At 45.9% G+C, this 11,442-nt stretch overlaps 1 protein-coding gene across 1 annotated transcript; it reads right to left on the bottom strand.

Annotated features, from left to right (window-relative positions):
- Positions 1–1,706: 1,706 nt before the first annotated feature.
- LOC129135834 (proline-rich protein 23D1-like) lies at positions 1,707–4,055 on the bottom strand. Its single transcript, XM_054657647.2, is given in 5 exon segments — positions 1,707–2,286; positions 2,289–2,430; positions 2,646–2,725; positions 3,066–3,127; positions 3,881–4,055. Coding segments are annotated over 5 exon segments (843 nt in total). The 5' UTR covers positions 3,958–4,055; the 3' UTR covers positions 1,707–1,804.
- Positions 4,056–11,442: the final 7,387 nt, after the last annotated feature.

Raw genomic sequence — 11,442 nt, 5'->3', positions numbered from 1 at the left:
ACTTGATCCTGAGTTGGCCCCAGCTCCACCTGAAACAGAACCCTGGAGTGCCACTCCCTGAATGCGGCCCAGCTCTACCCAGGTTAGACACTCCCTTGCCCTAGAGCCTGGGTCCTCCCTGGCCCCTGCTACCACTGCTTCCTCAGAGCCCAGGCCCAGTGCACCACATCTGCCTCTGCACGGCTCTGGGAGGGCTGCACCAAGGACAATCTAGTCTCAGAGGGGACTTCCTGGACACAGGCGGGTCCTGACACCCTGAGGGCACAGAGGAGAATGGCCTTCACAGGGGCTGCTGTCTTGGGCCTCACAGAAGCGGCCTCTCCAGCGACCAGACTCAAAACCTACCCAGAGGCCCAGGCTGGTGAGGATGCCGTGGCTGGGCCTTTCATGTGGATGAAGGCAGTTCCCACCTCAGCCAACGTCCAAAACCCCGAGGAGAATCAAACCTGAAAGAGTCCCTGTCCTCCTTCCCAGAGGGGAAAGGCAGTTCCTGAAACCTCAGTAGAAGAGAAAATGCTGTGAGGGTTCAAGGGACCAAGGACGCCCTTCCCAGGCCAGCAAGGCCAGAGTAGGAGGAAGCTGCACCCACCTCCAGGGGACATGTGAGGTTTTAGAGGGTCAGGCAAGTCAAGGGCAAACGCCCTGAACTCCCCGCAGGGTCATGAGCACTCCCCACCTACTGGAGTTGGGCTCCAGAAGGCCAGGACATTATCCCTGCATCTCCCCTGCCTCCAGGACTCAGGCCTGAGCTCCCAGGTTGGCCAGGAAAAGCTAGTGGTAGCTCTAGCTGGCCATGGACATACAGGCTGGGACATGCAGGCCAACAAAGAGGTGCTGGGACCTCAAGAGAACTTCTAGACTTTCTAGACACTCCAGAGACACAGAGACATCCAGGCAGGACAGGGAGAGCCTGGAAGCAGCTGTGAGCAAGTGCAGGTGCCCGTCCCAACACACAGAGCTAAGCTCTGTTCAACCATTTTCTAAGCCAGACCAATCCCAGGGCCCAGAGGTGCAAACAGTGACCCCACTCAGGACTTGGAAGGAGGAGCACAGGAAAAGCTCCAAATTGGCCAAAAAAACTGTCAGAAATGTGGCAGTTATTTCATAAGTACATGAATAATAAATCCAAACAATGGAAAACAAAACTAAACAAAGGCAAATGTGAACGGAAACGTGATGAGTGAGAGCAGGAGAGTGTCTCAGTTGGAAGCAAACACAGCAGTCACCACTACTTCATTCAATGACGTCAAGATTTATTCAAAAGCATTGGCCTGGGGAGTGTAGGGAACCTGGACTAAGACAAGGAATGGGGCACAGCTTGGAGAAAAAGGGGAGAGTCTCAGGGCAGAAATAGAGCATCAGCCTTAGGAATTATTTATTGTGGCATCAGACCAATGACTACAAGGACATCAGCATGCAAGGGCAGTATTAGCCCCCGGGAGTGAGCAGCTGTCTTCAGATGAACTTTCAGACCACGTCATGCTGGAAGCAGAACTCTCACATGGAGCAGTCAGGGATTCGATTGAGTGTGGTTGGATGTATGTGCTTAAATAGGAAGAGAAAGTCTAAGGGACAGTGTGTGTGAAGTGAAATGTGAATGTTTTATTTGAACTCCCTGCGGTTCTCCCCCTCCCTGCAGCATCTGGAGCCCTCTGCTGTTGAAGACAGTGGGTGTTGATGGGAAACAGCAAAGGGGAAGCAAGCGGTCCTTGGAATTACTTTCTCTCCACATTTCAGGGAATGCACTGACTAAGGACTTGGACAATCTCTGACCTATCAATGCAGGGGGTGACTCTTGGTTAAATCACTTCCTAAAGAGACATCTCTGTGCCCTGCTGGGAGGCCTATGGTGAACCCTGTGATAGATCTGGGGACCAGGAGTTGGTGAAGGGGGCATACGGCTGAGGGAGGAGGTGCACAGTAGCTCCATACCATGCAGGCTGAAACTGGAGTTGGCTGGTCTAGGGTGTCCCACGGGACTAGATGTGGGTGGTAGAGGGTAGCGTTGGGGGAAGGCTGCCAGACAGCATGGAATGCACAATGGGGTTACTAGAAGAAAAGGGCTGATCCCAGCTTTGTGGTTTGCTGGGGATATCATCAAGGGCTGGTGATATAGGGGTGCTGCCTCCCGTTCTTCTGCAGGTGAAAGAGGCACATTCTCTCCTTTCATGTCTGAGATGTCTCCATCTTGAGCATGGCACTCCAAGCTGAAGTCATCAACGGAAGGCATGATGTACTGGATCTGCACAGGGGACTGCAGGCCATCTTGTGACCTCAGGATATGCCAGGAACAATCACAAGGACTGTGTTCTCCACGGTCAGCTGCAGCGCTGTCTCTGGGGCCAAGATGAGGATGACCTCTTCCAGGCTCAACCTCACTTCTGTCCCTTGTTCTAGGACTATGATGAGCTCCTCATTGCTGGAATCCTGCTGCACCCGTGAAAAGATGGCCGTCAGTATTCTCCAAAAAGGCTGCAAATGATGCTGATGTGGAGGGAGTTGCCAGGAGCTTCACCCTCTACAAGTTTAAAATACACTCCCTCCCAGAATTGACTCTCATGCTGACCCACCTAAATGTACATCCACTGGATGTCTCTTGAGCCTGAAGAGTGTGCAGCACTGTCCAATCTTTGCCATGCAAGGACATATGAACTTATCTGGGGAGGTTTCTGGGACGGGCATGAATTCTGGTGTGGAGCTCCTGGAATTGAGGGTGTTTTGCAATCTTTGCCATGCAATGACATAATAACTTACCTGGGGAGGTTCCAGGGACTGGCCTGAATTCAGTGTGGAGCTCCTGGAATTGAGGGTGTTTTTGCACCTGCAGAGAGATCACAATGAGGGAGGTTAAGGCTCTTCCAGCAAGAGTCTCTTGGATTTCAGAATATGACCTTCAGAAATCCACAACCCAGCATAGGCCAGCCTCAGGACACCAGCCCCCATCAATCAAGCATGACTTTCCACTCATCCTGCAGAAAGCACCCTCTCCTTTTATAAGATTGTGAGACATGACACTGACCTCCAGGCAGGGAGATCTTAAGAAATATCAGGGAAATTTGCCTTACCTATATTGGTACCCTGCTCCACTTGGCGACGTTTGGGTGGATTCATTTGTGTGGTAGCCAAGCTGCAGGACAGAAAGGGATCCGTTAGTCTTCCACACAGAGTCTAATTCTCACAAGCCCAAAACTCCGTTTATCATCCAGCACACATTCTTTCTGTGTTCCTCAGTCAAGTGCACTTGTGTTGGGCTCCAAATCCTACCTGCATCCCATAAGTCCTAATGCTCATCTCCCACCCTCAACTTTTCTAATGGCTTTTCCTATCGGTGAATGTGTGTGATAAGGGATGGTGACCACAGGAAACAGTTTGCTTTCTCAGGAGCTCATCCACCTGAGAAGGGACATCTAATTTGGTCTGAGGACTTTCAGGGAAGACGTTGTTATTTCAGGTATCTGAGCACCGTGTCTGTGCAGTTACAGTGTGAATGGAGTGAGAGATGATGGGAAATGTTTCATTTTCTAATGAGCACAGGGAAGAAATTTAGATGATGCCCACAGTTTACCTGTCTCCGCACAAGAGGTGACTTTCATTTAGAGAGGGAACATAGATCGACAGTGGGAGGAAACCTGAGATGAGCCCCCTGACAGGTCCAGAAACCCCCATGCTGGCAGGATCCTATGGCCTCCACTGTGGGTCTCATGTCTCCGGCAGGTGTTCTAAATTTATAACGTTCAATGTCATGGCAGGCCAGGGTGCTTTCTCTGCCCTAGTTTGACCCTTTATCACACATTCACACCACACACACACAAATGCACACAGTCACACATAGTCACATGGCAACCTCCTGGCAACCCAAGGTAAACACACACTAACATACCTGCTCTCTCCTTCATTGACATTCTGCGATTCTGTCCAGGAATCACTAAGGCTTCTTTGGCGCCAGTAACCATACATGGTAAAGGTTCTCTAGACTCACTTGTATCAGAAAATTTCAATCTTAATCTTATTTTCTTATAAATCTATACAGTATATGACTTGATCTTTTACTTTTCCTGAAGAAGATGATCAGCTCAGCACATCCAGAACATGGAATAGTGTGCCCTGGCCTGGGACAGGTCGAATGACGCTATGGTAGAATGAAATCTTGGGCAAATCCCAAAAGTTTTATAATAGAGAGAGCTGTGGGCTCCCTTTGTCTCTCTTTGTCTATCTCATCTATCCCACTATTTCTTGCCCACGTAACTTTCACTATTTTTTTCAACACCTTCTACAAAGCTTCTAGAACTCTTTCACTATCACTGCTTTTCAAAATCCATCAGAGACAGCTTCCCAATTCTCAATGTTACCTTCTTTTTCAACCTCACTCTCCCTAGCTCCCTGGCTCTCTGGTTCTCTTTTGGCCTCTCTTTTTCTCCTTATCCCCTGGCTTCACATCTACATTCACAAGAAGAGAATGAAGAAGCCCGCTTCCCAATAAGAGTATGCCTTACACTGGGACTCCAAAATCTAAGCACACCCTGACAGGCACAGCCAGTGGAATGAGATCTGGGACGGAAGATCACAGGGCGTCACAGGACTGTGGCCGGTGATGTCCAAGCCGAGGGGGTTCTGGGGCCTCCCCGAGTCTGTGACTAAGGAAAGGCCTGAGGGCAGCAGGGCAGTGTCCCAAGAGACGCGAGGATGAAGGAGGGGTGCGGGCAGGGTGGAGGGCCTTAGAAGACTACTGATGTCTAAGAAATCCCGAAGCCAGCGGGAGGTTGCGGCCTTCCTCCTCCTGGCTTTGCCCACAAAGGGCCGCGAGGGGTGAGAATCCACTTCCGAGTGGGGACTTAGACGGGGCACTGGGTGGGGAGGGGAGAGGGTGAAAAGACAAAAGACACAAAAGCATGTCGGGGCACCAACCTCCCAGCGTCTGACAGTGACGTAGGGCTACTGCGGCTGAGACACGTAGGTGCGGGGATTGTGACGTCGGCAGTGACACCAGACGCCAGAACCTAGGAGTGGAGGATGGTGACACGGAGTTGTGAACAGAAAATATCAAAGTCCACTCCAGGAAAGGGGCTTTTCATCCGGAAAATCTGCATCCGGGTCCGCCGGAACCTGCGGTCTCAGGATGGGGTAGTGGGCCAGAAAGAGGGCAGAACCAGTGTGGACCAGGCCTGAGCTTCCCTGCTCTGTCCCCAGGGTGTATCGGGATCTGTCCCCACTTCCGGCCAGTGCAGCCTTGGTCTCCGCGTTTGCCACAACGCGAGTGTTTTACGTGCAGAGGGGCTAGGCTTCTTCCACCAGCTGCAAGTTGAATGTTTCCGATACTTTATGGTCAGGGTAGTCAGACCACTTACAGTGGTGGATGACCCGGTTCATTCTGGACAAATTAAAAACAGTTTAGGAGGCTGGGTGCGGTGGCTCGCACCTGGAATCCCAGCACTTTGGGATGCTGAGGTGGGCAGAGTTTGAGACCAGCCTGGGCAACAGAGCAAGACCTTGTTTTCCACAAAAATACAAAAACTTAGCCAGGTGTGGTGGTGGATGCCTGTGGCCCCAGCTCCTCCAGAGGCTGAAGCATGAGAATCACTTGAGCCCAGGAGGTCGAGGCTGCAGTGAGCCGTGATGGGGCCACTGCACTCCAGGCAGAGCAACAGAACGAGACCCTGTCTCAAACCAAACCAAACAAAACAATAACAACAAAAGTTTATGGCAGAAGTTCTTCTTCCTCTCTAGCGTGAGTGGGTGGAGCTGCACATCTTGGGTGGAGCTGCACATCTTGAGTGGAGCAGGTCGTGGCGCCTTCACTACCCAGGGACCCCTGGCTGGAGGTGGCTGGACCAGGACCCCCACCAGCCCAGTCAGAACGGGCCATTTATTGTCAGAACTACAGTGTGAATTGCCACAGTTGGCCGGTGGGGAGCGTGCAAATTCACACCAAGGATGAGGAATGTATGTTCCTTTTCTATTCCTCATTCACCCGGGAGGCAGGGACAAAAGCAAGGGCTCTGTTCCAGGGACTTCTTGGGCCAGGACCTGAGCTGGGCCCAGGAGGCCCGAATCATTGCTTTAAAAGAACAAAAGTTACTGTGTATATTAATAAATTCCTTTATCCATCTTTATATTTAATGTGTTCTTTTCACATTTCTTAAGATGAATCATAAATCTGAATTCCTTTGAGACAAACGTGGATGACATCCCCTAATTTTCTTAGGTAATCGTTTTAGAATATATTGTAATTTCACATATTTCAGTGTTCTCAGAGCTATTTGAAAAAATATTTTTAATTTAAAATATGGGATAGTTTAATGTTTTGTTTTCTGTTTCAGAGTATTTTGTGTCAACTATGGATATTGAGGCATGTAAAATGCGTACCTTTTAGGAAATACATGATTTTGTTTAGAACTAATGAAAAATTAAATGTTCAATATTTCCATGGACATTTACCAAGGGATGTCTACTCTCACACAAGAACATTTTTTAAAATAGCAAAACTGCATTTTCAATTTTCAATAGCCTCATTAATATCCTTAATAAATGTTAAAGTGAAATATGTAAGTTAGCATTTCATTTTCTACATTTTCTGATTTTCCTTTTTCTTAAGTGCATGCTAGCTGGATTTTGGAAAGACCAAATCCCAACTGTTCACACTGCAAAGATTTCTCAAAGATTATTTCCAAACGAGGGTACCCTTCGGGTTTTCCCATAACTAATACCAGTTTCTTTAAATTTTAAGTTTTTTTAAAACAATATATCAATATTTTGATTCAAAACGGACTTAAAATTTGAATAGCTTCCCTTAGGTAATTGAACAGAAAGAACACTGGGATTCATCAGGGTACTTGGGGGATCAGCCCTGCTCACTGCTTCTCCAGATTTCCAGAGCTAAGTTTGTTTCCCCTGAGCTGAGCTCATACCTCCCATAACTGCTGGGAAGTGGACACAGATTAAGGAGCCAGGATTGTATGCAATTTCAGTTGAAGAAATTCATACATCTGAGCCTTCCCATTTAGTTTTTCTGCAGCTCCCTCTCTCTTCACATAGGAGCCAAGTAATGTAGCTCTGCCTGTATGTACCGTTCAGACACTTCGACCTTCTCTACCAAATATTTTGTTTTTTGGTTTCTACAAAATATGAGTTTGGGGTGTCTTCAAACAGACTGAATTGATTCCTCTTGAGTCTGCATGGGACACACATTGTCTACATTTGGAAGCCCCTTACGAGAAACTAACCCACTAAATGAAAGTCTGGGTAAATTAAGGTCTGCTCACTGTGTCTCTGAGTCTCTGATTCCTTGCCTAGAAAATGGATCTGATAAAAGCTGAGGAGTGGGCTGGGTGCGGTGGCTCACTCCTGTAATCCCAGCACTTTGGGAGGCCGAGGCGGGTGGATCACGAGGTCAGGAGATCGAGACCATTCTGGCTAACGCTGTGAAACCCCGTCTGTACTAAAAGTACAAAAAATTAGCCGGGCGTAGTGGCGGGTGCCTGTAGTCCCAGCTACTCAGGAGGCTGAGGCAGGAGAATGGCGTGAGACGGAAGGCGGAGCTTGCAGTGAGCCGAGATCGCACCACTGCACTCCAGCCTGGGTGACAGAGCAAGACTCAAGAAAAAAAAAAAAAAAAAATGCTGAGAAGTGAAAAAAATGACAATGCATTGAAGCATAATTTTTAAAATTATGATTTATTATTACTATCTAAAACAAGATTTTCCTGTCCTACCTTAGAAAATTTCCTTAGCTTTTCCAGAAGAAACTACAACCCTACCAAAGCACAATGGTTGTAGGAAGGCTGTTTGATTGGGTCACTAAGAAGTCCTGACGAGAAGATGGTCCATCTAAAATGCAATGCAGTGTATATAAGGCAACATGTGTCCATATCACTTCCTGGGCATAACCAGCCCTACCTCCTCAGAGGGGATCTGATCCTAATGCACATGCATCTCCTTGGACAAAGGTAGGGAGTCTGATTCAGAGCTGCTCCAAAGCCTGTCCATGCAGAAGACTTTATACCTGTAGTTCTTGTTCCTACCTTGAATGTGAAGGAGTACACCCAGTTTCAGAGTGAGAGTTTTGATCTCTGTAAGTTCTATTTGAAAAGACCGGGGGTTGACAAAAAAAAAAAAAAAAAAAAAAAAAAAAAAAAAAAAAAAAAAAAAAAAAGAGGTACAGCCAAGGATTGGAATAAAGTCATAGGAACAGAGACAAGCCCAGAAGAGCAGCAGTATTGAAGGACAATGGGTTAGGTTGCTAAGATTGATGGTGATCCTTATAAGTCAGCCCCTGTTACACTGTTTGCCTTGGGTCCACAGAGCTTTGTCATAGCTCTCTCTTGTAAGTTTCTTAAAATCACTAAAGAGGCTTGCTTGAACTCAGGTGTCTGAGATCAGCCTGAGCAATAGAGTAACCCCTCATCTCTACTAAAATAAAAAAATTTAGCCAGACATGGTGGCATGTGCCTGTAATCATAGCTATGATGGTGCCACTGCACTCCAGACTGGAAACAGAATGAGATCCTGTCTCAAAAAAAAAAAAAAAAAAAAATCAGGAAAGTGCCCCATTTTCTACTACTCAGATCCTGTTCAGTTTCAGTGATGAAGCAGAGGTGGATCAAGACACCTGGAGCACCTCTTACTGCAGTTCATCTAAGTCAGCCTTTACCTGGCCCGCTCTGCAGTTCACACAGCCGGAAGGGCTTGTGCACGGGTTAGAAGACTACAGTTCCCTCTGTCATCAGTTTTCCTGGTTTCTCATACAGCCCCTTCTCCACATATAGATAGTGGAGATTTTGCCCAGGGGATTCCCTCAAGGTCTCAGTTTCATTAAACTTGTCAAGGCTTCCACAGATTGTTTTGCCACCTAGTGAGACTTGTTTGGAAAAAAAAAAAAAAAGTGAAATGGGAAAAAAATTAAGTGGCAAATGAGAATGATAATAGTCCTCACAGGTGAAGGTGTCCATACAGACAGAAGATAGGTGGCTTCATTTTGGTCAGCAGCTCACCTGGGCCAGTGAAATGTCTTTGTTTGGATAAAAAGGACCTTTCTATACCTCGATATAGACAATCAGGGACAGAAGTGCACCATATGAGCAGAATGGCTTTCATAAGAGAACAGAGAGTCCTTAACATTTTCGGTTCAGTTCCCCAGAAGAATGAAAGTGAGCAGTTTTGAATGGAAATAATTGTCAAATGGGAACATAAACTACAAATATATTGGCAACAAAGGAAGTTTAGCAGCAATACTCCTTCAGTTTCAGTTAAAGTGATTTACGCTAAGTTGATAAACCAGTTGGTTTAAATGGTCACAAGACATTTTGTCTGTGAAACCTCTCTGGACCCCAATGACTCCAGTCGTAATTAGTCTAAATGCACATGTTCTAAACTCCCACAGGTCTCGGATCAGGCTGTAGAACTTAATACATGGAATGTTCATTTGCTGTACATGTGTCTGTCTACCCAATAAAGTTTGAGCTTCTGTTCCTGGGGTTGAGCAAGGTGAACCACTTGGTCATGCCCTCTCCATACCTCTTTTACAAATGGAAAAGTGCAACACAGTGATATGCCACTGGACATGAAGGCAGCAATCCTGCATTTGAGCCTGAATCTATTTCTGCAACTAACTGGAGGTATGGGACAGAGATCAATGGATCTCAGATGCTTCTGTGTTCAGTGATCAACAGGTCTCAAATGTCACTGTGCAGGAGACTTAATTGGAAAAGTCATTTTACAAATTTAAATTCTTAAGAGATCCCCATTTGAAAGTGTTAGAGTGGGGCATAGAGCTCTAATTATAAGTATTCTAGGCTAGTTACACTGACTATAATTAACCAATATAGTTCTGGAAGCAGGGACTTAAGTGATCTCTAAGGCTACTTCTAGTTCTAATATTTGAGTGTTCTAAGGATTCGTAGACATCTGAATATAAATCTTAGACTAATTTTTATGGTTTGTCAATTCACATGGGTGTGTGTATGCTCATGTGTGTGCTCATAAATCATGAAAAAGTAGAACTATTCCTTTACTTCATGCAAAGTTCAATCCACAAATTATAAGTAAATTTTAGATAATTGGCAGTGAGGATGAATTTCTTAACACCAAGTATGACAGAGTAAGAGCAGAGGCTGAAGATAATAAGGCACTGATCTAGAACAACATCAGTGAGGAGAAAGAGGGAAGGAGATAATTGCATTAAGATTTACAGGGATTAATAAGCAATTTATGCAGATTAATGTCATGAGTAAATTGTGTGACTTATTCAGAAAAGTAAGCATTCCTGAGTAAACCTCTACTTTTAACCTGAATGTCAAGTAAACGATAGCAATATTTTCTAAGATTTAGAATATTAAATGAAGGTCAGATTTGGAAGCAAACCAATAAATTGCAATAAAGACATTACCTTTGAAGTGCCTATCAGAAATCCGCTTAGAGTAGCTCAGTAAACTTAAATTGGATACATAAGTAGTGGAAGGTTGAAAAGGCACAGAGATAACCATACAAAAGAGATATCGCCTTTTAACATACAGGAACAAAGGAGTAAAGTTACTCTCAGGGGCTAGCGCTCAAAATTATCTTACTTGTATGCAGCTAGAGCTTGAACCTGTGAGGAGAAGACACAGTACCAGGCGCCCATGTCTCCTAGTGGGTTACACCACATAAGTCATGCTTAAAATTGGAAGGGAGCAATGTTCAATGACTGATGTGCAGGCAAATGAGGCAGAGGCACTTGATAGCCAGTGTTCAGACTTCTGAGGAGGAGACATGGTCCAACAGGTGCTTGGATAGACAAGGTGCATAGAAAAGCAGATTGTAGCTCAGCCGGTCCTCTTACAACCAAGGAGGTAGAGCTAGGATGCTGCTGGTCCTTTTCTGGCATATTTGTGGGGCTGCTAAGAAAGTGGAAAGAATATAAAGCCTGAAGCCTGGAGCCAACCATCTGCTGCTATTGGAATGGGGCTGACAAAAACGGCATAGGAACAGATGCCTTCACTCTTTGTCTTGTTTTCCACTCTCCTGCTAATACCTTTCATTAAAGGTGCTAACAAGAAGCTAACTGGCCAAGCAGTATGACAAATGCTGTTTTCAGAGTCCCAGCACAGCACCACAGAGCAGAGTAAAGAAATCATAAAAGTAAAGAAGTAACACCACGTCATTAGTCCATAAAGAGTGGGAACCATGAGAATGGAGGAGATTGTTTGGAGATAACACGTATAATAAGAAGAGAATGAAACATAGGTGAAAGCAATCCTAGCCAAGAGAATATGAGGAACAGTCAGCAAAGAAGACTGAGAATGTGTGGAGAAGACAAAGAGAAATGTCCAGCAGACAAACATTCCCATGGCCAGAAAAGAAAGAAATTAAGGTGCAGGAGATAGATCACCTTGTAAAATGTTTCAGAAAGGGCCTGAAGGATGAATACTGGCCATAGGTCAATGGAGTTGGCCCTGGTAATTTATTAAGA

This window comes from Pan troglodytes, chromosome 7 (genome assembly GCF_028858775.2).
Source record: "Pan troglodytes isolate AG18354 chromosome 7, NHGRI_mPanTro3-v2.0_pri, whole genome shotgun sequence".
Taxonomy (NCBI): Eukaryota; Metazoa; Chordata; class Mammalia; order Primates; family Hominidae; genus Pan; species Pan troglodytes.
This window is presented reverse-complemented; position numbering and strand designations above follow the sequence as displayed.